The following is a 27,686-nucleotide window of genomic DNA, read 5'->3' on the forward strand; positions in this document are numbered from 1 at the left end:
TGAAATTAATTTATGGTCTGATCTTACCAATGAGGGATATACTTCTGGTGTGGAGCATAGAGTCCCCATGTTGGTAATGATCAGGTCTAGTATGTTGTCCCCTCTTGTGGGAGTGGTGACTAGTTGTTCCATAGCATTTGAGTTTATAATTTCCAGGAACCTTTGGGCTAAGGTGCTGGGGTTTGAGTAGTGCTCCCAGTCAATATTTGGGTAGTTGAAGTCCCCCAATATAATAGTGTTCGGAGAGATCTTCATGTTCTCCAATGTTTTCAGGAAAGCCGAGTGGGATTCCTGACTTTGAGAGGGTGGTCTGTAGGATGCTATAAACTGAAAAGCAGTCTTGCCCACTGTTAGTTGCACATGGATGGTCTCCGATACTTCGTGCAATGCCACTAACCTGGAGGTGTGGATATCCTTGATAAATATGGAAACTCCCCCTCCTTTTGTGGTTCGGTCCGGATTTTTGGGCCAAAAAGCATGATATGAGGTATAGTCTGGTAGTGCTGGGGTTCTCTCTGGAGCCTTGAACCAGGTTTCTGTCACTGCACAGATATCGATGTTCTCCATACTGAGGAGAAAATACTCATAGAATTAGTAGTTGTAGGCACCTTTTGCGCACTGTTAGACTGTGTTAGTAGGATAGTCTAGTGTTTTTGGCAGTTTCCCGCTTGTTAATTGGTTAGCATTGTTGGATTTGTTATCATTGTTAAGAGAACTACGTTCTACTAGTTCTTGGCATAAGTTTGAGTTTTTTGTGGATTATCACTTGTTTTGCTGATATTACTGCTTGAGTGTGGGAAATTCTATACTTTCTGTAATTTTCTAGGTCTGTTTTAGTTAGAATACCTAGTTTCTTCATTTCCTTTCCTGCCTGGGCTAGGTCCGTTTAAGTTAGAGGACCGAGTCCTCGTGGTGTCTTTCTCCTTCCTGCAGGGCTAGGCCCATTTAAATTAGAGGACCTAGTCCTCCTTCTCCTTTTTCTTTGTCTGTGTGTGCCCTTTCTATGAGAATGTGCAAATAGAGTAAGGATCATAAGCCATCTGGCTTTAAGAAGTGTATTAAGTGCTCTCAAAAAATGTCCACAATGGATGGTCACTGTAACTGCATTTACTGTTTGGGGGCCATCCATTTACAGGAGACCTATTTATTTTGCCATGCTTTCAGTCCTTGGGTATTGCAGGAGAGGAAGAACAAGCTCATCCTAAAAGGTCTTCTTAAACCTTCCTTTGAGGAAGATCTGTCTAGCTCTTCCTCATCTTCAAAATCCACTAAGGGAAAATCTAAATCCCCTAAGAGGCCCTCCCCGGCACCGGCTGGTGTCTTGGAGCCACCTCTTAAGATCACAAAATCAGACAAGTCCACTGTCTCATCGGCTGCACAGACTTTAGTATTTTAGAGCTGACCACTGAGATCACTGAGACTATTTCTCGGAGCCAGTCTATGGATCCTCTACCAGTCTCCTTGATATTGAAATCTCCAATACCTCAGAGATCCCGCTCTCCCACTCTGTCATCCAGGTCTTCCAGGAGTTTATCGGAAGAAGATGTAGAGAGGGTAGTGCTGAGACTGTTGAAGTCATCTGCTTTGCCTAAATTGCTGTTGGCTCCGATCCAGTCAGTTCCGGAGCCATTTGAGTCCATTCAACCCTCTGCGATCATTCCTCCTCCAAGCCATGCTGGTCTTTCTGAGTCCGAGTGTTTGGTACCACTGGTGGAACCTTCGGTTCCAGCTCCCCCTGTGGCTGTTTCAGAGCTGAGTTCTGCTCCGACACTCTTGGCACCATCTGTAGTGTCTAGGGGCCGAAGCTCCTCGGTTGGCCCCAACAGGGATGCTTGGAACCAAACTTCTTCAGTACCGAGTCTTCTTCTCGGTGCATCAGCTAGGGCGAGTTCAGACCCTATGTCTATCTCGGAGCTGATAGCTCTGGAGCCGACAGCATCCTTGATCCCCTCAGAGCCGGGGAGGTCTTCGGTGCCGGAGAGGTCAGCATTTGAGATGATGAGGAGTATGCTGTCCTGATCATCAGCTCCTACCAGAGGTACCAGCACTCTTCCCCCTAAAGCACCTACTTCTGTCTCAGCTCCCATCCCCTCCATGGACAGCAGAGTCCCTCAGCCTCAGGAGCCACCGGCTGGTGGCCACCATTCTTCTGAGACCTCCCCAGAATGTCCTTCTGTGGAGCCCCCATGGAACAGAACATGTAAGAAGAAGCATGCAGACTTCCAGGATGAGTCTCTGACCTCTGACACTGACCTCGAGGAGTCGGAAGGGTTCCCCCAAGTTGTCCTCTGATGTCTCCATTGTAGACATCCTGGAAATCCTTAAGCAGAGGTGCAGCTGGCCCACTGTCACCCCTTCTGATGAGAAGTCAGTGTACCTGAAGGCTTTCGGGTCTCAACCTTCAGCCTCTTGGGTGTCTCCACCTTTTGACGATCTGATGGAGCTAGTTAGTCAAAAGGTGTGGAATACTCCTGATGCCATGGAGCCAGTCCCCAGGAGACAGAATAAGTTTCTTTCTGCTCCTCCTGAGAAAGATTTTTTTGTCTAAAGGTGTTCCAGTAGATGCCATGGTGGTGGTGGTGGCTACTAAGAAGGAGCTAGCTGAGACTTCTTCTTCTGTTCATCTGCCAAATAAGGAGTCTCGAACAATAGACAGATACGGGAAGTGTATCTTTAGTTCAGCGGTATTTACCCTCAGATCATTGAACTACCTTACTCACTTCATGAGACTTTAGAGAGATCTCCCTAAAGAGTTAGGAGATTCTCTACAAGGTATGTGTACTGATGGAGTCCCTGACAAGGTTTTTGACCAGTTGTCCACCTTGAACTCTATCGTCAACTCTTCCATGCGGCTTATTTCGTATGCAGCCGATGGTGCGAGTAGAGCAGCGGTTTCAGGAATTTCCCTGAAGCGTCATTCCTGGATGCATTTGTGTAACTTTGTGAAACTGTTCAAGTCTACCTTTACCAATGCCCCCTTCGATGGTTTCTCCTTGTTTGGATCCAAAGTAAAGGACACTCTCACTCGGTGTGAGCAACAAGGAAAAACACTCTCTATCGTGGGAGTACGTTTTACTGTTCCCTCTAGACCATACCCTAAGGGTCAGAGGGGTGGTAAAATGTGGTTCAAGAAGTCCCAGAGGTTTTTCCAGGATGCACAGGGTGAATCCTCCTTCAGAGGCAGAGAAGGATGAGGAAATGGTAGACGTCACCTTAGAGGCAGGGGCGGTCTGCAAAACCAGGGAGATCACGGTTCCTTTCGGGGGCCGGCCTTTCCAGCACTCCTGATGTGGGGCTCGACTGTGCTTCTCTGGGGCCAGTTGGGGGTCACATTTCTTTGTACCCAGAAGCCTGGCTGGGTATCATCCAAGACAAGTGGATACAAAGAATTATTACCAGAGGTTATGTCATACCCTTTTCTCTTCCACCTGTTGTTCCCAAGAAGATCCTGGATGTTCCACCCAGTCACAGGGATCAGACATCCATGGAGGTCAACAAGTTGCTGTCAAAAAGAGTCATCCAACCCATCCCAGCAGACCAAATAGGATCCGGAACTTACTCCAGATTCACTGGAGGCCTATTCTGGACCTCAGCAGATTGAACGATTCAGTAAAGAAAGACAAGTTCTGGATGGTGACACTGCACTCTATACTCCTGTTATTAGGGAAAAGACATTTGGATGTGCTCAATAGATCTCCAAGATGCCTATTACCACATAAAAATGGACAGGGCATCGAGGAGTCATCTACACTTCTGGCTGGGAGCCAGTCATTACCAGTTTCGTGCTCTGCTCTTTGGTCTCACCACAGCCCCCAGGGTGTTCACCAAATGTATAGCAATAGTGACAGTCACCTGAGACGTCGAGTATTCCAAGTGTTTCTGTATCTAGATGACTGGCTCTTGACCACCCCCCCACCAGGCATCTACTTCTTCAGACCAGGGACACTCCTTTTCAGCTTTGTGCCCAGCTGTGAATTTCTATAAATTGGGAAAAATCTGCCTTATTGTCCTCTCAATCTGTGATTTTTATAGGCGCATAGATAGACACAGTAGACATGTTGGCTCATATTCCTGCCAAAAGGGCACAGAATCTGGTTCTTCAAATTTGGTGTCTTCTTACCTTATGAAAGGTCAAAGCCAAGATTATTCTGCAACTTCTAGGGACCATGGCTTCCACCATATTACTAGTGCCACTAGCCAGGTTACACATGAGAATTCTTCAGTGGCTCCTGTCATCCCAATGGTCCTTTCAGCACCTCCCATTATCTCATCACATTCTGCTGACAGAAGGACCTCCTTTGGTGGACACTATCCAATCAGTTAACCACGGGCACCTCATTTGTCCCTCACCAACCCATTGCTACTGTGACCATGGATGCCTCACAGATAGAGTGGGGGACATTATCTTGGCAGGACTGTCCAAGGCACATGGCAAGATCATGTGACTCACCTGCATATCAATGTTCTAGAGATGAGGGTGGTGCTCCTAGCATTGCAAACACTCCATGACCTTCTGCCTCTGGGGACTATTGCAATACAATCAGACAACATGCTGGTAGTATGGTATATCAACAAACAGGGCAGAACCAGATCTTACCCACTCTGTCGAGAGGTCATGCGAGTTTGGAAATGGGCAATAGCTTCCCAGCATTTTCTGGTAGCAATGCACATTCTAGGGACAACCAACGTGATAGCTGACAAGCTCAGCAGGGCAATCCTTATGCCTCATGAGTGATCTTGGAAACAGGAAACAGCAGAACAGATTTTCCGCAAATGGGGACAGCCTTGCTGCAACCTCTTTGCCAGTCCAATCAATGCCAAATGCAGCAGCTACTTCTCCCTCATCCCCCCTCTGGGGGAGTCACCAAGAGACACAGTTGTTCACAATTGACCCCTGGGTCTCCTGTCTGCTTTTCCTCCCTTTCCTCTCATTCCCAAGGTTATTCAGAAAGCGAAATGTATGGGAAGCAAAGTTGTCCTATTTTCTCCTTACGGGCCTCATCAGGTTTGGTTCCCCTTCCTCGGGCCTCTTCTCCTGGATGATCCTTGGATCCTGGACCCAGCTCCAGACTTGTTGACTCACATGTCAGGTTCACTTCATCCCTCCTTACACACCCTCAACTTGACAGCGTGGGTGCTCCAGTTCCATCATTAGTCAGGCTTCATGACTTCTCACCCTCTGTGACTCATATCCTTATGTCTTCTCATAAACCTTCTAGTAGGAGACTATATTCCAACAAATGGAGAAGATTCTCTATCTGGGTGGAGAAACTGAATGTTGACCCTTACACTGCCTCCATTCCAGTGGTTTTTGGAATTCCTGTCTAAGCTTTTTCACCAGGGATCTGCGGCTGCCACTATCAGAGTTCAATTGGCAGTGATTTCAAACTTTCATCTAGGTTTTCCAGATTCTAATCTAATGTCACATAAGCTGTGCAAAACCTTCCTTAAAGGTGCTACTTTGTTAAGACCCCCCTATCAAGAACCTGTTGCCTCATGGGATTTAAATTTTGTGTTGTCTAAATTACTTCTCTGCCCTTTGAGCCTTCCCATTCATCTTTCTTGAAATTCCTATCTTGGAAGACTTTGTTTCTGGTGGCTATCACGTCGGCCAGACGGGTGTCAGAATTGCAAGCATTGTCTGTTAAACCCCCTTATCTGATTGTTCACAAGGACAGGGTGTCCCTTCATACTAATCCCTCCTTTGTCCCCAAGGTCTGTTCCCATGCCGCTTTGAATCAATCCATAGAGCTTCCGGTGTTCTTTCCAAATAATTCAAGCACAGCTGAATACAGGTTTCATCAGCTGGATGTCCATAGGCAATTACGTTTCTGTTTGCACCGGTCTAAGGTGATCAGGAAATCAGATCAATTATTCATTTCCTTCTCTGAATTCAGGTCAGGTTTACCAGTTTCCAAAGTGACACTCTCTAATAGCATTTCTAGCTATATAGCTTATGTTTACAATTCTGAGGGTAGACCTTTACCCTTTAAAATCAAGGCTCATTCTATCAGATCTCAGTCTACCTCTGCAGCCTTTCAAGCCAGGGTCCCACCTGATAATATTTGTGCACCAGCTATGTGGGCTACCCCTCACACTTTTCTTACTCATTACAAATAGGATTTAACCTCCAAGGCTAGAGCTGCATTTGGTTCCATGGTTGTTGTTGTTGTGTCTTTTGCCTTTTCCTGGTTAGGGGTCGCCACAGCGAAACTCCAGTCCGCTAATAATTGGCAGTTGATTTTTACGTGCCGAGTTGCTAGCCTTGGCGCACAACCTTCAACAAAGGTATGCCCATTCACGCATATCTCCACGCAGAAGATGCTCTAGCTGAGAATTGAACTGGACAGCGTCTTACTGTGAGGTGACAATGCTACCGTAGCACCACCACCACCGCGGACTCATTTGGTTCCATGGTACTCAGGAGTATTTTCCCTTGAGCCACCCAATAATAAGGTGCTAGGGACACTGTCCCATGTGTAAGAATGAAGGCGAGATAGGACTACAGAACATAAAGAAGTTATGTACTCACCATAACATTCCATGTTTGTAGTCCATCTCACCATTCATTCTTATGGACCCACCCACCTACCCCCAGCCTGGACGTACCCGGAGATAGAAAAATATTATTCTTTTTTATGGAGACCTTTCACTATTGGCTTCTTTGGTATAGTTGTTATTACCTTTCCTAGTTAGCAGAAAACAAGATCTGTGGATTGTACTGGTGCACCATGGGATACCTACCTAGCCACGAGCCAACTAGAAGACTTCCAGCTTGTAAATAGGCCGAGTTGGGGCCGAGGTTCGGCTCCAATCCCATATGTAAGAATGAAGGTTGAGATTTTTTTGCCTGTACATCTGAGAAGTAGATTCCAAACAACAGGGGCCACAGCACAGATCTCTCTGGAACACCACTGGCTACAGGACTGTTGGTAGAGGTTGAGTCCCCTATTTTGACTGTGTGTGTGTTCTATCAGTGAGTCAGTTTGCAACCCACCTGACAATATACGGGTTGATTCGAAGCTGGGTGAGTTTACCAATGATGCCTGAGTGGGGAGTAGTGTCAAAGGCCATGACAAAATCTAGGTAGGCCATATGCACAGATTTACCTTAGTCCAGGACTTTTGTGACTGTCTCAAAGAAGTCCACTAAATTTAACTGGCACAATCTTCCTTTAATGAAGCCAAACTTGGTCAGGTCGAATGTTTGGAAGTTTTCTATATCTTTGTTGATAAGTGCTGTGATGATTCTCTCCATGGCCTTGAAGATAAGGCTGGTCAGGCTTTTGGGTCAGTGGTTCCCAGTGTCAGTGGATGCTCCCCCTTTGTGTAAAGGAATGAAGGTAGCTGTTTTCCACTCAGCAGGGACAAAACCAGTGCTTAGGCTGTGGTTGAAAAGAGTAACAAGCGGTGCAGCTAATTCCTGTTTTAATCCATTTAGAACGGGGCCTGGGATGTTATCAGGTCCCATAGAGGCTGTGTTTTTGGCTTTGGAGAGAGCATTTAAGACCTGCTCCTTAGAGATACTAGGTGGACGACAGGTGGTAGAGTGCTTTGGGGTATATGTGGCAGAGACAGGTCCGAGAAGTTTTCACTGAGCCTGTCTGCTAGCAGGTTGGCTAGTTCTATGGGTTCAGTATATGTGGTGCCGGGTCTATACTAAAATTGCGAAAGCCCTAGTCACCGAATACGAAAACGCCAACACATATTCCGCAAACCGTGAATACACCGAATGCCCTAAACCACGAAATTCAAAGTCTCGAACCATCATAGTTGTCCCACCCCACTGCCCGCTACATACTACCTATCCAAACAAACTAAATAAACCACATACATACACTAACCAAAACCCTACTTCTAACCCTAAACTAAACCCTACTTCTAATCCTACACTAAATCCTGCAAATGCCACCATGTATGCACTTACCTTAACCCGCACCTTAACCCTAAGGTCCGTAACTATCGCACACTTACCTTAAGAAGCTATACCCAAACAAACTAAATAATCCACACACATACATTTAACAAAACCCTACTTCTAATCCTACACTAAATCTCATATACATTACCATCTACGCACTTACCTTAACCCGCACCCTAACCCTAAGGTCCGAAACTATCGTACACTTATCTTATGGAGCTATACCTCAGGAGGGCCAACCATGACAATTTGACGTTTCGGATTTCTCGCTTCAGGACGATTGATGTTTTCAGGGTTCAATGAAGACGTGTCGGCGTTTATGTATTTGGGTAAGTACACCTTCAAGCTTCTAATATAGACCCGTGGTCCCATTAAAAACAAGTTCTGTGCAAATCTGGGTTTTTCCTTTAAGGTTTCTGATGTAGCTAAAGAAGGCCTTATAGTTATCCTTAGCTAGGGATGTTAATTTGGTTTCATAGTTATCTTTAGAATGGTTAATAAGGTATCTTATATGCTTGTGTAAGCTGAGGAGGGAGTGCTTCCAATTCAGAGAGAATTCTTTCCTGCTCTTAGACAGCAGTTTCTTTCTCTTATTGTATACCCTGTTTATGATGGATGCCCATCAGGCAGGTTTTTTCTTTCTTGAGGAACATGCTTTGGTCATATCAGGTATGGCTGAGTCAATACAATTGTATAGATGTTTATACAAAGCATTAGTCTATACCCCAGTATAGGTGCCCTTGCCATCAGTAGGGCCAGGGGCTATGAAGCTATTAATGCTGTCTCATAATAGGTTGTAATTAGCTTTGGAAAAGTTTTTTAGTCTAGTTGCTGCTAAAGGGGAGTCAGATGTTACTGTTACTTCTAACAAGACTTATTTATGATCAGACCTCACCAGGGAGGGCCATACACTTGGGGTAGTGCAAGGATCACCCATGTTAGTAAGCACCAGATCCAGAATGTTTAGGCCCCTTGTGAGGGTGTCAACCAACTGATCCAAGGTATTGGATTTAATGAAGTCTAAGAACCTTTGGGCGAGTGTGTTAGTACACGTATAATTTACCCAGTCTATCGATGGGCAATTAAAGATACCCATAACTACAGTGTTTGGTTGTATCTTGAGCGACTCAAGCAAATCCAAGTAGGCAGTGTGGGTATCCTAGTTCGTGGAGGGGCCCTATAGTTGGCAATATCATGGAGAGGAGTCTTACCTAAAGTCAGTTGCACCTGAAGTAGTTCCAGGGAATCTTTCTGTTTAACCAATCTAGAGGTGTAGTTATATTTGATGCATATTGATACTCCACCTCCTTTAGTTCTCACACTTTCAGTTAGTGGTCTGAATGTGTGGAAGGCATTATAACCTCGAGTGGCCGGGATGCTTTTCACAGCCTTAAACCAAGTCACTGTAACTGCAAAGATATCACCATCTTCTAAGGCTTTACTGGAAAAGCTCACCCAGACTCCGCCACAACTTACTGTGAGGGAAGGATTAATTTGCTTTTGCTTTCTTGTGTTTTATATTACTTTATTGCCTTCTTCTATTTTGTATACTGTGATTTGTTTTCTTTACACTGTGATTTACTTGTTCATAGGTTCATAGGTAGGTACTAGGCTATCGGCCCAAGGGACTAAGTAAGCCTAGCCAACAAGGTTCTCTGGCTTACGCTACCCAAGAAAGTTAGTTTCCTGTGCCCCTGTCGAGCAGAGCCACAGAAGTGATCCCGGGGTGTATTTCCTATTTCCTATCCACTCATCGAGATTTTTCTTGAAGAGTGTTAATGAGGAATTTTGCTTGACATCGACGGGTAGCTTGTTCCAAAGTATAGGAAGTCTCTGGGACAGGAATCTATCCCTCCAGCATGTCCTGTTTATTGTGGTGACAAGGTTTAGGTCCCCAGAGTGTGTAGCTCAGAGGGATTGGGATTACTTTAGGTGTAGCATGTCCAACAGCTCTGGGTTTGACATAGCTTTATATGTTAGGCAGAGGTCAACTCAGAGTAGGTGATATGCTACAGAGTAAAACTGGAGTTTTTTTGAGATGGTCAGTGTAGGGCATCTGTTTGAGGCCAGTAATCCTCTTTGTGAGGTACTTCTGTGGCCTTTCCAGCTGCTGCAGATGCCTTGAGAGGTACATTCCAAAAGGGGCATTGTGCTCTATAATGGGTCTAATGAGTCTCGAGTAGAAGGGAACAATGACCTCTTTTTTCCTGGATGAGATCCCTTTTGTGATGAGGTGTGCCACATAGAAGGATTTCCTGACTACTGTGGCGATGTGATTATCAAAGGAGAGGCTACTGTCCACCTGGGTCCTAGGGTCTCTTATCACACATTCGACATTAAGTAGACTGCCGTTTATGTGGTAGTTCATGGGTACAGTGTTTTTACCAAAGGGGATGACAATGCACTTTTTGGCAATGAGCTTGAGGCCATGCCTCTGACACCAGGCATCTGTCTCAGTGAGGCCCTATATTCTGCTTTTAATTGCATATTAAAACTTGGAAAGAGACCACAGCTGTGTCTCTTGTAAGTCACACAGAAATTTGAACAGGTCAGTTAAGGAGTCTCACAGAAGTTAGAACAGGTCAATTAAGGTTAATTATCTGGGAACTAAGGGCCGGAGCTAGGAAGTAAACCTTCTTTTTAAGGGGTGAAATAAAACATTTCAAAACTTTACTGTAAAAGCTCATCCAAATCTGCCACAACCTGCTGTGAGGGAAAGGTTAGTTTGCTTTTGATTTCTTGTATTTTGTATTCCTTTATTGCCTTCTGTTTTGTATACTGTGATTTGTTTTCTCTACACTGTGTTTTACTTGTATTCTGCTTTTAAGTGCATAGTTAAACTTGGAAAGAGACCACAGCTGTATCTCTTCTGAGTCACACACAAATTTTAAATTTTTTTTCCCACCCCTCCACCTTGTTGCTGTTGTGTTCTTAAACGCAACTGTCTTGGTAGTAGCCTGCCCCTTATGTTAATTTGATCACATATCTCCTTCCCTCTCCCTTTCATTGGCTGTTGTGAGTAAGCACAAACTTAGCATTTTGTGAAATGACTCCCCTTCAACTATTTAAATGTATTGGCTGTTCCACTGTATACAATAGAACCAGAATACAAAAGTGCCCACACCCTTTCAATCCATCTTGCTCTTTTAAAATTGGTGGCTCTCCACTTAGGAAGCTAAAGCTTACGTTACCCCCTCTTTGATATCTAACTGCTGAGTGCACGCTGCAGTGCTTAGGATATTAACCCTTATTTTTCATCTTACCTTTAAACATCTATTGCAAGACCACCAGTTATTGGAGAGCCCACATTCTGCCTCTCAGTAGTCATCTTGGGATTACTGCTTCTGTTTTCTCCTGGTGAGAGAAGGAGCACAGGAACATTACTTCCTGAGACTGCTGATCACAAGAAAGCCTAAGAACAGCTTCTTAGATGACAGCTTGGAATTTGTGCTTATATTCTACTCCTGGTGAGAGACGGAGCAGAGTGCATTGATTCCTGACTGTTTTTTTCTTTGGGCAGTGAGTGTCTGTGTTTGACATTCCTGATTGAGCTGGTTGCTATTCAAGGCATCTACCAGGAAAATGCTACAACAAGCCTACAGACCCTTCCATTACCTGGGACAAGATAGTGGATCACCAAACAGGCTGTGCCCTGCTTCCCATCTTTGGATTGGTGCCAATGTTTTGCTCTTGGTGAGAAAAGAAGCAAAGGGGCATTGTATCCCAAAAGAGTGAAGCTGTGGTGAGAGCAGTACTAGTAGTAACCAGGCAGTAGCCATTCATGAAACTCGCCTCCTTTCATCATTCTTGACAAGGTAATTATTTGTTTTCAGTAAGTACTGCTTGATTTGTTTCTAACTTCAGAATATCTGCCTAAATACTTCATCCTTAAATTTTCAGGGTCTAACTGTTAGTTACCACTCAGGTGTTTGGCAGTGCCCTGTACAGACTGAGACACCTTGAGTGACATTTTTCCTTTAAAAGCACAATTGAAATTTCACCAATACCTAGTAGCACACATAACAACTAGTTTGCAGCGACAAGCACTGTCCGCAGATTTGCAAACCAGTTACTCCTGACATTGCTTTATATTCTCACTGTAATCAATAAAAAAGGGTTTGTTGCCATGAATATGAACTTTCCCACTATCACCGTTACCAGCTTGGTGGATATGAGCATCCTGAGGCAATGCAGAAATTGCCTCATGTTTATGGGCAATCAGTTAATTCTCAAACAAACTGATATGGTATGTGAGAGATGTATTTACACAATGTCACTGGAGGCAAAGCTCTCACATAAAGCACTACTAATGTCAGTAAGGTTGCCAGTTGTACACATGCTGCACTAATCACACACGGTTCAAAGCAGACATATAGGCCGACATATGCTGAAGCACTCAAATATAACCTTCCTAAACCTCAAAGACCTCCTAGATGAAATACACATAACAAATACCCTTAGCATCCCCATATGCACTCTTTCAAAACAATGTCTACACCACCACTTAGAGACACATCCCAATGGACCCTCTACTACTAAGCCCATAAGGCAAGCAACCACACAATCCAAAATTTTGGTCATTGGAGACTCCATCATGAGACACACTGATGTCCCTCTCACCAAGCTGAGTAAGGAGAAAGTCACAGTCAGTTTCTTGTTAGGGGCTAGGATCTGCCACATTACGCATGCACTCAGGTCATTGGACCACAAGTACCAGTATGACTCAGTCATAGTCCATGTGGGAATAAATGACCTGAGACATACCTCCCTAGACTATATGAAGAGAGACATCATAGAACTCTTGGAATATGTCTCAGGCTGGTATGAGCCTAACATTGAGCATCATTTTACCTTCTTCAAGGATGATACCATAATGTGAACAAAAGATGACCGACTAATAATTGGCTTAGTTTCTTTTGTCATTCTATGGGGGTGCAGTATTTGTCAGTGTGGAAAGAGATAGTCAACAGACCATGCTGCTTTGCTAGAGATGGTCTGCACTTCGCCCCTCTAGACTTTTGAATATTAGCTATAGCACTGTCTTCCCCCATAGTGCCTATTTTAGGCAATGCCAAACTGAAAGTACTTCCAATATAGTAAATCAAAGCCAAGAAAATCTAAAGGTATTACTGCTCAATGCTAGGAGTCTAGACAAAAAAACTCCACTCCCTAGAAGCTCTTTTCACCCTAGAGAATAGTGTCATCTATGCAGTCAGAGGCATGGGTTAAAACCATGGAGAGCACACTAACAGTGCAAGGCTATAATGTCTTCCACACATTTAGACCAGCTACTACACAGACAGTAACTAAAGGTGGAGGTGTTTCAGTTTACTTCAAAAATAAATGTACCTCAAGGCTGGTCAAACAGGACAATGCACTTGAGTTGTTCCTTGTTCAAATCACCACAGTCAAAATCCAACACCACTTCCTTGCAAGTTATAGGTCCCCCTCTATGACCCAGGAAACCTATACCATGTATTTAAACTTTTATTGGAAACACTCACTATCCAGCACAATACCATATTCATGGGCAACTTTAATTACCCCACTATTAACTGGGAATCCTACATGACACCAAACATACAGGCACAGAGATTCCTGGATTTTGTAAACACAAACTCCCTGGACCAGATTGTCAATACACCAACCAGGGGTGCAACCATACTGGATCTGGTCCTCACTAATATGGGAGAGTGCTGCACACCCCCTACTGTAATGCCTTCCCTGGTAAGGTCAGACCACAAAATGGTCTTCTTTGAAGTTAAAATAAAACCTGGACCCCCAGCTAAACCTGGAATATTCAGGAACTACTCTAAGGGTAACTTCCTGCTATTAAGTGATAACCTGGCAAAATTTCAAGACCCAAAAACCCTGAGAACACACTGCCTATGCAGAACTATTCACAGTAAATCTTTACAAGCATGTCAATAGCTACATAGAGGCAGCTGTAACCACCTGGAAGAAATACAGATCTAACTCAAAAAACAAGCCACCCTGGTGGAATCTCAAAATCAATAGATTGTATAACAGAAGGAAGAAAACCATGGCAAAAATTAGGAGGTACAGCACCCAGCAGGATAAAAGCACTCTCATCAAATTAAACAAACAACTCAGATTACAAGTAAAGTCTACCAAAGCCAAATTTGAGATAAATTTGACCTCTCAGGCCAAGAACAACCATAAGGCATTCTTTAGCTATGTTCACAACCTCAAAGGCAAAACACAATTGTGTGCAGGGTTCATTGTAAATGGAGCCACCTATACTGAGCCAGAAAATATAGCAAACCTACTGGCCGATAAATTCAGCTATAACTTTGCCCCCCCCTCTCTCCCTCAACCTTCCCTCAGGAAATACCATCAAATATAACTCCCCCTGCTATCATTAGGGAATAGGTCCTTAATGCTCTCTTTAAGGCCAAGAACACTGTATCAATGGGCCCAGAAAATCTCCCTGGATACATTCTAAATAGCATGAAACATGACCTGTCAGGCCATTTGGAATTGCTGTTTAACTGTAGCCTCTAAACAGGTTTCATGCCTCATGAATGGAGAGCAGCAATAGTCATCCCTCTGCACAAAGGTGGGTCATCTACAGATGATGGAAACTACAGACCCATAAGTCTCACTAGTCTCATAAGTAAAGCCATGGAAAGAATTATCATGGAAATGATCATTAATAACATAGGCAACCTCCAGACACTGGACCCAACCCAGTCTAGTTTTGTCAAGGACAGGTCATGCCTACTCGACCTAGTGGACTTCTTTGAGAAGGTCACCAAAGCAATGGATAAGGGCAAAATGGTTCACACTGTCTACCTTGACCTGGCCAAGGCATTTGACACAATACCCCACTGGGGCATTGTTGACAAACTCAAGAGGTTAGATACAAACTCGTATGTCACCTGGTGGATAGCCATCTGGCTCACAGACAGGATCCAGCAAGTTAGAATTGGGGAGTTCACCTCTACAAAGAGGTCAGTCAGTAGTGGAGACCCTTAAAGATCAGTCCTTGGACCTCTCCTTTTTTGGCGTTTACTTCTCTGAAGTCAAGGCCAATGTCAATGGTCTCTGAATGACTAAATTTACAGATGAGTGCAAATTAGGAGCTGTCATTGAATCCCACACTGGCACAAATGTTCTCCAGGAAGGGCTGACACAAACAACTGGTGTCAGAGTTATGGACTAAAACGAAATGCCAAGAAATGTGTAATAGTATCGTTCAGGAAGCCATCTATCCCTGGTAACTATCATATAGACAACACACCCCTTATAGCTCACCCAATCGTCAGGGACTTAGGGACACACATAGACAGTAATCTAGCCTTTGGCCATCACATGTCTACAGTAGTGAAGAAATCATTCTATGTTTCACAATTTATAAACAAAGGTATGGAATCTAAGTCCAAGGAAGTCATTGTTTCACTGTATTTGGCATTCATCAGACTTATCATTGAGTACAGTGCCCTTTTGGTATTTACCTAACCAGGCATATCCAACAATTGGAACATCCACAGAGGTTCCTCACTGAAAGAATACAGGGCACAAGTAAAATGTCCTATGCAGACCACCTCAAGGCCCTATCCCTGTGTTCTGTCTTCTACAGGCTTTTGAGGGGAGATCTATGCCTGGCATACAGGGCATTGTCAGACCCCACTCTGATGGAGCTCCTCATGCCTATAAAACAAACAGATCCGGAATTACCCATTCTAAAGACTTAAACCTTGCCTGTGATATAAATAGGACAGCTGGAGAGACAGGTATGTATCCTAGAGACTAACCCATCTCTATAACAGGCTCTCCATCCACATGAAGCAGAGTTCCTCCCTAACCCAATTCAAGTGCAACTTGGACATCTGGATGGGGAACAGGAAATTCATCCCTGGTTTGGCACCACAATCTCTAATGAATACAGGCAATCTGTAAATGGTTCATCTCCGAGGCCCTTACTTGTAAATGTTTCATCTCCCAAGCACCTTCTCACACTTATCAAGGGTATCAGAACTTGTCAGAGATTTGGGATGGATAGCTAGGCTTAAAAAGGTCTTTGTGGTCGTTAGTCTAGTAAACACCTATGAATCTATGAACCTATAGGGTGAGGGCTTCCAGTGAGTGCAGTTTCAGATTTAAACTCCTAGCATTCAGCAGCATAACATTGAGGTTGTTTTTGGAAGATATTTTTAGACTGGGAATTTTGTTCTTGTGACATTGCCTAAAAAAAGCAGTATGGTGGAGGAAAGTGCCTTAACCAGTAATCAAAAATCCTAGAGGTGGCAGATGAAGACCACCTCTGGTAAAGCATCAAGGTCTATCTACCATGTCTTCCCAGGCTGACAGGTACTGGATCCCCTTTGAAAAACACCAGTAACTAAGCCAATTGTTAAAGTCAATCATTTTTTGTTTGTATTGTGGCATCATCCTAGGGGGAAGGTAGAATACTGATTAAGGCTAGGGACATACCTGCCTGGGACACATAATAAGAGAGATCAGTTATGTCTCTCTTCATATATTCCAGTCAGGTATGCCTCAAGTTATTCACACCAAAATAAACTATGACATAACAGTACTTGTTGTTGAGAGACTTGAGTGTGTGTGTAATGTGATGGATCCTGGCACCTGACAGACAGCTAACCATGACCTTTTCCTTATCCAGCCTGGTTGAGTGAGACATCTGTGTGTCTCACAGTGAAGTTGCCTATGACTAAGATATTAGATTTTGTGTTTTGCCTTAGAGCTTGTTTGGTGAGACACAGGTGCTTGGGCTCTTATATGTACTGTGGCCTACTGGGAATGTATTACGTGCAGCGTGTTCATCTTTAGGACATCTCATATAGAGGTTTAAGTGTTGTTGATGTGGTTGGTGCAGGAGGTGAGGTGTGTGAGCTGACAACCTGCTTTGTGTCAGATATACTGACTGGTGGGTGAGAGAATAAGGATACTAGGTTCTTAATATAGATGCGTCTCTCACATACTGAGTTTGTGTAAATTAGGGTTGTCAGTGTACATGAGACAATTGCTACATTGCCTCAGGATGCCCAAGTCGAGCAGACTGGCTGAAGAAATGGTGGGAAATTGTCTGTTCATAGTGCAGGGTGTAATAGTGTGGTCAGTAGCAGGGAGAGGACTGGAATTGTTTAAACTGTGATGGGCTTAATGGGTGGGACTTGTGATGTTACCTCAAAGGCTTCACTGAATGTTTCACCTGGCAGTGAGGCACAACCTCGAGGGACCTCTGATGGAACGCAAGCGGTCAACTAAGGGAAAATCAAGTAATTAGAAGTTTGCATCTATAACTGCCAATGGTGTTCACCTCTGTGCAGTAGTGCATGGTGGTGTGTGATGGTACACTACATGCAAACAGAGACCTCAGATTGAACAGTTGATCACAGCTGAACAGTGGATGGTTGCCAACCTCTGCGCAGCTCTGTTAAAATAAGTGCAAACTGGCACAAACTCAGGGCTTATATAGCAATTAAGAGAAACCTTTTTTAAACAAAGTAAGCAACTGTAAAGCTCAACACTGAGCCCTGGTACAACAACCTTGAATCAGATGGGTCCTTGACAGCACTGTTCTGCCACAAGGGTGCAGGGGGTTCCTCTCCAACAAAAGGTAGCTGGATTTTAGTGTTCAGATAATTCAAACAGAACTAGATCCAGCAAGCCTGAATCTAGACTGTGCCACAGATAGACAAGTGCAACAAAGCAGCAAAACACAGTTCAAACTTATGATACAGTGAAAATGCAATTCAGAAGTGCAAATGCATAGCAAACAGGTAATTATTGTTTGGTAGAACAGCTGATTTCTGCTTTTGTAGCAGACTTCAATGAATGCAGTCTAAAATATACATGAGACACTGTATAACCATAGGTAATGTTCTAAATTAGTGGGAAGATTTTGAAGGAAGCATAAGGATCCACTGAGATAATATTACTTTATGCAGAAGCAGGTTACATTGCCCTGGCACAAACTTATGTCCTGAGACATATACAAAAATAAATATTTGTGCCCAGTAGATAAGCATGATTGTTCTCCAGAAATGTAATGCTTTCTGTGATCAGAGCTGTCCCTGATCTGGTTGAATAAAAAAACTTGTCTGACATTCTGTATCTAGTTCATCTTAATGTGCTGTAAAGGTAATTAAAGCCTGGTACAGGCGTCAGGTAGTGACAAGCTCTTCCTTTATACTACCAAGGAGTTCAGCAATTTTAAAAGCAGCAGAGAACAGCAGCCACAGTGGTATAGAATATAAATTAAGATCACTGGGGTCATTACTGATTGACTTTGTGTCTGCATATAACATTAAATATAACCTAAACACTTTGAATACTTTGTGCTGTTTGAGCAGCTTGGGATCTTTCTCAGCCTTTCCTATCAGACATCCTTTTCTGAAATCAGACATGACATTCTGACAGAAGCAGGATGCTGATACACAAGATACAGCTGTATAATTCTACAGGTCATGCCCATATCTATCTTAAGATGATATAATACATATTACTGCATGTTTATACTTAAATCATAAATGGAATGCTTACTTTAACCATTCACAGAAAACTGCAAAAACTGTTTAATTTGGCCATTTGCATGGCAGTGAACCCTTCTTGTTGAGGTTCGCCATGCGTGAGACAATAGCACTGATGCAGTGCTTTATTAGTGCTTCATACCTCAGCAGGCATGCAATCTCCTTTTTTCCTGTGCATCTGGGAATTGGATGGTAAACTTGTAGAACTGCAGGCAGGATACAGGTGGTGAATTAGTCATGCTTTTATGAACCAACAGCCCTTCATAAAGTCACATGTGTTTTGGAATGTGCCCATTGTTCCATTGCAAAGCATGCTCTCCATGGCGTAGAAGTTATGGAGTTTACCTCACAGACACAAGATACAGCGTGTGAACTCCACCCATGATTCCTGTCTGGTTATTGGCTGGGTATGTAATTGCCTGCAGACTGGTTGCCTGGTAATTTCCTATTAACCTTTTCAAGGTGATCTTTCTAGGGATTCCAAACCTTCTTTATGAAAAAGTGCTTTCTCGGAAATGAATGAAGCTGATTTCTTCCTTCTGCAGTTGATGTACCCTCCTGTAACCTGTCGCTTTTGTTCTTCATCACTACTCTGTCATATAATGCTCTAAGAGATTATGTAATCAGAGCATGCCCCTTGTAACACTCCTCCTTTCCATACTGTAGAGTAATAATCCTTCCATCTTCTCATCATGATATAAGCCGTCAGAGCATGCCCCTTGTAACACTCCTCCTTTCCATACTGTAGAGTAATAATCCTTCCATCCTCTCATCATGATATAAGCCATCAGAGCATGCCCCTTCTAATGCTCCTCCTTTCCATACTGTAGAGTAATAATCCTTCCATCCTCTCATCATGATATAAGCCGTCAGAGCATGCCCCTTGTAACACTCCTCCTTTCCATACTGTAGAGTAATAATCCTTCCATCTTCTCATCATGATATAAGCCGTCAGAGCATGCCCCTTCTAATGCTCCTCCTTTCCATACTGTAGAGTAATAATCCTTCCATCCTCTCATCATGATATAAGCCATCCATTTGACTTAAACAAAAATGGTTGCAGTACTCCTTATCCATCCAAATAGTGCAGTTTCCCTGCCCAGTATGGGCTGCAGAATTTAATGTTTTAAGCTGGTTGGGGTTTTATTATTGGTCTGTAGATTGAAAACATGACCTTCAGGTACCTTACCAAGGTCTGTCACAGATACTTAACAGAGATTTATTTCATGTCACAAGCAAACAGAGAAGTGATGGGGGTTGGAAGAGGGCCATTGTGGTGACAGTCTGCAGAAAGGAAGCAGTAACATAATAGACTAGTCAGCTTTTCCATGCAGCAAGGAAGGTAATGGAAAAAACATTTTCAGTGTTAAGCTTGTGACACTGCTGGACAATAACTATTTACAGCTCACTAACAGTACAGATTTGTAGCTAACGAGTCCTGACAGAGAAATTTAACTCACTAACCCAGTTCTTTGAGTGATGTCAGAAATGGACAAGGGAATGCCAGCGGATGTCTTATACCTCAGTTTCACAAAGGTAATCAAATTTATCCTGGTAAGCAAGGTGGGAAAGGATGGAGGTGGAGTATCATTCCTTAAATTTACCCCCAAGACTTCACCCTTTACCACTTAATGTACAGAGGCAACACCTAAATGCTCTTTCTATACTTTAACCCCTATAAATAATCAGGGGTATTCTGCAGAAATATTTAATCATTTATTTATTTATTTATTTGACATTTGTTGACCGGGTATGTCCAATTGGGCAAGAGCCCCTTTTCAGTGGAGGCCCGGGGAGAAAAACTCCAGAATAACATAAAGCAGCAATTTAGACAATAAGTAATACAATAGGTAGGTATCTGAGTAACAAAAAAAGTGCAAGTTTATCGTTAGCAAAACCAATGAGAAATAGTGCTCCAGACGGCAAAAAATACATGTCTATATTATAACATCGAAGTGTTAAAACATCGAATGTTCTAATATCGACCCCTATTCAGCGAACACTTGAAATAGCGAAGATGCAGAACACCGAATATTTTCCTAGGGAAAGTATTCGGTGGACCGTTTCTGCGGCTTCACTATTTCCTTGACTGTGGTGTGAAGGTGACAGGCCCGGTTAAGGTAAGTGTGCGAATGGACTGAGGTAAGGTGAGTGTGTGATAGTTAGGCACCTTAGGGATAGGGAGCGGGTAAGGTGAGTGTGTGATAGTTAGGGACCTTAGGGTTAAAGAGCGGGTAAGGTGAGTGTGCGATAGTTAGGGACCTTAGGGTTAGGGAGCGGGTAAGGTGAGTATGCATTAGTTAGGGACCTTAGGGTTAGGGGTGGGTAAAGGTAAGTGGATAGCTAGTAGTGTATGTATGGTTTAGTGTAAGGTTCTGTGAAGTGTGTATGTGTGGATTATGTATTTTGGTGTACTTGTGCTGTGTGTGTATATTCTTGGAACAGCTAAATTTTTCCCTTGGAAAAAATTTGCTGTTCTGAGCGTTCGAGTATATCACATTTCGAGATTCCAAGGTCGAGCTTATGGTGTTCGATATTTTGGAATTTTGATAATGTGATATAGACCCAAAAAATACATCAAGGAACAAAATTGGCTTCCTAGTTCAGGTAGAAAGGGAAGAGAAGAAAATAATCACTGTCTCACCCAGAACTAATCACTATCCCATTGGTAGTATATGAATATAGACCTTGGGACTAGGTGAGGGTCATTTTAACTAATGGGATAAATGGCTAGGCTTAAAATGGCCTGCAAAGGCATTTAGCCTAGAGTTTACTCATACCTCTCAACTGTAGAGATATTTCCAGAATGTCTGGATTTTTGCCTCATACTTTTGGTTCATTTTTCACAGAATTGTGTTTTTTTAGCAAATGACTGGCAAATCATTGAAGACTTAAGTCAGAAAAGAATGACGGACATTTGAATTTCAGACATCATACCCTTCAGTAAATTCATGCTAATGCAAAACCTGTTATTCTATTTTTTACGTTTGTAAGAGAAATATTTTAAAAATGTGCCCATTTTTGGGCCTTGGTCTTATCCATTATTTATGGCGTTGTCCACATTTCTTGCTGTAAGAGGTTAAGAGGCATGCCTATGAACCTTAGCTGGGTGAAGGTAAGTTTTACATGAATAATCCAGAGGGTGGTGGTCTGGGATGCAGAATTTCAAGAAGAACCTGGAACTAGAATGGTGACACCAGGTTTAATGTTGAGACCTATGCTTCTCCATATTATTTGCATCAGCTAAGATTAGTTTTCAGTCTCACTCTGGCATTAGAATATGCCAGGCATATAACAAACACAGGGCTGATGTGTGTTAACACTCACCATGAAAGCAGATATCTAAATAGCAGAATCACTGTATGCTGGATGTCCACCCTCTATCCCTCTAGTACTACCTGTAGATTACACTTGTGAAAAAAATAAGGTGTAAATAGCAACAGCAGACCAGTGCATGCTTTGGTCTTTGTACAAGGGTGGTGGGTTACCTAGACTTAAAGTATATTTTCAGCACATTTGTTGGCATATTAGAAATTATGGTGTACCCTTTTTCTGCTAATATGGTTGGTATGCATTGTGATTTGGTTTGCAACATCCAACAGCAAGAATGTTTGATTGCAACTTAATGTTTAGCTGTAAGCACCAAAAAAGGAATGGAAAAGGGCGTTGCTTATGTTATCCATTACAGCGATGTTTTCTGCTTATGATGCCAGCATTAGGGATAACCTCAAACATCCTAGGAATTCTGACTGCTTTGAAGATTTGACTGGAAGACCAGCACTTTCCTGTAAGATAACCCCATTTATTTTATGACTGCAGCAATAAGCCTTCTTTTTTAAACATCTTTGTTTATTGTAAGTATCCTCACACAAGTGTGCTTTCATCTCCTTTGCTGCAGTTCCACTTGCACCAAGCCTTACTGTTTGGACCAAGAGCTGAACCTTCTTTAATATCTTATTCCTGCAGGAATCAACCTTCACCTCTAGAATGTCCTCTGGCTCTTGCATATATGATAAATTTTAAAGTTTGATATTCTTTCCAGCCATAGAGCTACTGAGGAAAGCCCCAGTCCTTCTGTAGAACAGATGGAAGAGAGACATTATAATAGTTCATTTGTGAGGTGAACCTCCTTATTGGTTCACAAATATTATCTTGCCATCTCTCTATCCCTAGATGGAGGAGCATTCATCCAACACCTGGAGTTATAGTTCCCTATAAATCAAGCAAGCAAGTATGCCTGTGTGGGTGTATCTCTCTCTCTCTCTCTCTCTCTCTCTCTATATATATATATATATATATATACATTCTTGTAGTAGTATGATGCCAAACCACCAATATTCTCTTGATCATCATAAACTATACTTCCATGTTGACTATGGACAAACTGATGGGCTTAAAAATTAGATGTAAACTTCTAATCCAGTGTGCTATGTCAGAAAGTTTGCCATGAAAAGGAGGGCACACCCTGAAGTTTGGGAGCTTCAGGAGAAAAGTAGTAGAACTAGAGTGGAAGGAAGGATAAACCTCACTAGAATAACTTCCAAGGAGACTACCTTATGATCAGCTAATAAATAAGGTAACACCTGTTATTTATTTAACATGATGTAGCATAAATGCAACAAACAATTGCTCCCATTAAAGTGGAAGTCCTGTGTCACACAGTTGGCTGGATTCCAAGAGATTAGGTCCCATTGCAGAGGGCCTGCTGTGCAGTATTCACACTACTTCTAACCCTTCAGCGAGGCACCCAACTGCCCAGTATGGCAGAAGATGGGACAAAGTCTACCAGCGATACAGGAGGCTCTTTGTCTGGAATTCTGCTCCTACATGTCTTTCTACCCCAGCAACAGATAATGATCCATGAACATTCTATGTTAACAAATTGTGTTTTACTGGGGTGATCTGATGCATGCCAATTCCACAACTGAATGTTTATTTTAATCCAGAGCTGCCCACTAACAATAGCGCATACTTCTACTGGCTGTTAGTACAGTTCAGCCTGTATGCCATCCTTGTACTGCAGTCGTCATGACCGAATCCCTGAATTTCTGTGGTTGTCATACTGCTAGAGCTACCAGCAATACCAAAGCTAGAATCCCCATAGTATAACGAGCTACCAGCAATACCGAAGTTAGAATCCCCATAGCATAACATGGCCGGTGTCTTTGTGGGTAAGTTATAAATTGACATGCAATGCAAATTTATGCTTACCCCAGCATTTATGGTGGCAAAGGTTACCAAGGTATCGAAATCAGGTGCAATGTTTCACTTTTCATAAGAACTTGCATGTTTCTTCATTTGTGTAAATCACAGAAGTCCCTTCTTGAAGTAGTCTATGCTTATGCAAGGCTCCAAAGTTTTGGAGTAACATGCTCATCTGAGTGTAAATTGTTTTAAAATTTGGCCCAGCAGGTATTACGGCTAAATAACATTTTGCTTGTTTGCATTACTGTTCTGTATATAGTTGATACAGTTAGCCGTCTAACAGCTCAGATACTTATTTATGGAATTTGTCTTGTTTACTTTTAGGTATTTTATCTGGCACACTGACTTCAGAATTTGGTGGCACAGCAGCAATTACATGTGAGAAATCTGGTTACAGTGCAAACCTGGAATTCAAACTGAAGGTTAGTATGCATTCAAGGAATGAAAAACCTTATAAACATTGAATTATTTGAAAAAAGTATTGATTTTTGTAAAATTGAAGTAACCAATGAATGACACCCTTCTGTCAGATCTCAGGAAGTGACAGACAGTTGATTCTTCAGCATCTTGCTGGATTAATTGATGGCCTGTGTATTACTTGCCCTACTTCATTGTTTTTGCCTTTAGAAATGCTATCATATTGCCTGCCATGGCTAAGCAGGAGCTCTGAACCACAGCTCCAGTTTAGCTACATAAATGACAGGCTGCAGTGAATCTTTCTGTCACCTTCATTGCTAATGCCATCTTGTGGCATCTCCATCATTAAACACCTCATCATTTAGATTACTGTTATCATCTGGAAGAAGTATAAACTTTTGTACCTTCCATTTTTCAGACAAATATCACTGAGATTAAAAAGCAGTGATTCCCTCTGGTTACTTAAGATATGCTGCTAGTTTTGTGCTCAGATGTTTACATACTCCTTTACCACTGTTGTTTTCCTTCCATGGTAACTGGCAGTATATTTTGCATTTTGTTGATAGCAATATATTGGCACAGCAGATGATGTTGCTGGCTTACAACACTTAGTTGTCCAATACAGTTCTCAGATGGGGTGCCTTCTGTGCTCCTGTTTCTAATCTCACAGCAAGGATATACTTCAGGGGAATTGGTGTTCCTCTACATCCTAACAGCTGCCTAATAGTGCTGATATATTATCTAAAAAAAGTTAATCTTCTAAGTGTGCATATGTGTGCCCTGAGATGCTCTTGTGCCCTATCTGGGATGTCTCCTTGCTTTACACATGCTGAGTTTTACGCTAGGATATAATGCCCTAATGGCCCTGAACTTAGAGCTATAGCTAGGGTGGGATGAAGAGTGTGGATGATCTGGGTACAAGGTGATAGGGGTTGTGATTGATACTGTTGACAAAGTGCCAATCAGTCCTGACAAAGTGCTGATCAGTCTATGCAAACAGTGTACGCATTCATTTAATCAGGTGCAACTGCAATTGTGGCTGTTTAAATGTGTCATTGCTTGCTGTCAGGGGATGCAGCCAGTAGTGTATAAAAGTTGCCAAAGTATTCTTGACTTGCTAGTCTTTAAGCACTACTGCTTGCAGACAAAAAGTCAGGGACGGATTGGCAACTCTTACTCAGTTCAGGTTGCGCCCTTGTTGTTGTCTGAGTATGCCATACCTGGAAGATTTTTTTGTTTGGCTCTCAGGATGGAGATACCATGATTGAGGAGGTGGAGTTATATGGGGCTTTATTGGGATATACCAACTGACTTAGCTACAGCTGTGCCTGAATAGGATGAAGCAGGAAATTAGAAAATTAATGCATCATGTTTGTTCATTTGTTTATATATGAATCTATTTATCTATCTTTATATCTCTATATGTTTGTTGACTAATAGTGAACTTATCCATGTGGATCCATTTAGGCCACTGCCTAAGGCATTCAAAGTAAAAAAATACATATTTATAACACGTATAGATTCCACTGTATTAGCACATATCTATGAATAGATACAACAAAAAGTCCATGGCCAAAGACCAAACTGCAGAGGAAATAATTTTAATTCGAGATTAAAATTCAGTTGCAGCAAAAACAAGACATCAAATCAAGCGCTTTCACCCAGGCTCTCCCAGGCTTTTTCAAGATAACTGCCACAAGTTCAAAAGCTCTTTTTTATACAATCACTTAACAATTCAAAATAAAATCAATTACTTAATTATCTAATTAAGACACTATTAGCTTAAAGACATATACCATAATTCATTAGCAACCAACAGGTATAATCTAAACAAATTCATCTTTATGCAACAATAAATACAACAAAATTCACTGCATGATCAACGAATCACAATAAATATTTTTAGAAATTATTAGTTAAAAATATCTATACAAATATGCTTATATAATTAACTAACCTGTAGTGTTGGCACCAATTAAAATCAAAATAATACACCAACACTACCACAATCAAGGCATGATAACCTAAAAGTTTGCTATGTCTACAAAACATAATACCTAAGTTTATAAGACTAGCCAAGTGGTGCATCCTAGCTAAATCTATAATAAAACTCTACGAAACCTAAAAATTATTATACATATAGTGCTCATACTGTACACCTATATGCTAAATCTAAATTTTGTTATGTACTAATAAAAAACATGAAAAGACAAATATACACAATTAAGAATCCTAAAAAATATAAAAACATTGAGGAATGTACTTGGAAGTAACATAAACCAACCCTACCTTACATAATTTAGCCCTTCTTAATTTTAGTATACTACTTAAACTGATGGCATCATTAAGACCCGGAACTTTCGAGGCATTAAGTTTTAACTGCCAAAGCAGCTCCCTATATTCAAGGGTCATTTCCCAGTCACCTCCTCTTGGGTTAAAACTGACCTGCTCTAACACCAAAAATTTTAAATCCATAAATTTGCAACATAGCGAGTGTTTATAAAATGCATTCGTATCTTTTTTCTTGCTCACTTCATAAAGATGTTCATACACTCTTTTATTCAATGTTCTTTCGGTTTTGCCGACATAAAAACTCAAACAATGCTGGCAAAACCCAAGATAAACTACACCCTTTACATTGCAATTGAAGTGACCAGGTGATTTAATATACATTTTCCTCGATTTTAAATAAAGACCCTTTTTGTTAATCATATAGGGACACTGCTTGCATGACTTACATTTATATGTACCCCATTCAGATTGCATATTGGATTCATAAGTTACTAAATCTCTTTCTAATAGGTCCTTCAAATTCATATTTCTTCTCCTTATGAACTGCGGTTTATTACCAACAGTCCTATTAATGTCCTCATTCATGGCCAAAATTGGCCAATATTTTCCTATTATACTTTCCACCACTAAGCTTTCATTGCTATTAGTGTGAACAAATGCGCTCCTTTGCTCCTTAAATTTGTTCCCACTCCTTTTTGTGTCTTGTCTACGTACTTCACCTAGCAGAGGAAAGTAATTATCCATCCTTTTAGCTGAAATATCTAACACTAACGTATCGAACAACTGCATAGGGTAGCCTCTCTCCTTAAACAATGTTTTCAAAAACAGTACTTCATCTCTGAACAAATTATCTCCACTACACATTGTAGAAGCTCTAATAAGTTGCCCCTTGATGATTCCCTTTTTTTGGAATAATGGATGACTACTGTCAAAGTGGAGTAACATATTTGAATAACTGTCCTTTCTATAGATACTGGATTGAAAACAATTCTGTTCGAAATTCTTCTCCAAATTCACATCTAAATAATGCAAGTTGTTAGAACTAATATTATAAGTAAATCTCAAAAATTCCATACTGGAGCTAATATACCTCATAAATTCATCAAACTCTTTTTTGCTACCCCTCCACAAAATACAAATGTCGTCAAGGTAACGTTGATAATGTAAGATACACCTAGTCCAATCCGACTCAAATATGTATTTGGAGTCCCAAAAAGCCAATACAATATTGGCATACGCTGAGGCACACGGGGTGCCCATAGCCACCCCCCTTTTTTGTCTGAACAGCTCTCCGTTGAAAAAAATGAAGTTATTATTGAGAATTATTTCCAT

The 27,686-nt window shown here is 41.9% G+C and overlaps 1 protein-coding gene across 1 annotated transcript in view; it reads left to right on the plus strand.

Moving 5' to 3' along the window:
• LOC122815001 (oxysterol-binding protein-related protein 8-like) overlaps positions 1-27,686 on the plus strand; it is a 170,377-nt gene that overhangs the window by 97,859 nt on the left and 44,832 nt on the right. The window contains exon 10 of the mRNA XM_044087256.1: positions 23,970-24,067. Coding sequence (XP_043943191.1) covers positions 23,970-24,067 — 98 coding nt within the window. The remainder of the gene's footprint in view (positions 1-23,969; positions 24,068-27,686) is intronic.

Source organism: Protopterus annectens, chromosome 11.part0 (genome assembly GCF_019279795.1).
Source record: "Protopterus annectens isolate FY-2018-M chromosome 11.part0, PAN1.0, whole genome shotgun sequence".
Classification (NCBI taxonomy): Eukaryota; Metazoa; Chordata; order Ceratodontiformes; family Protopteridae; genus Protopterus; species Protopterus annectens.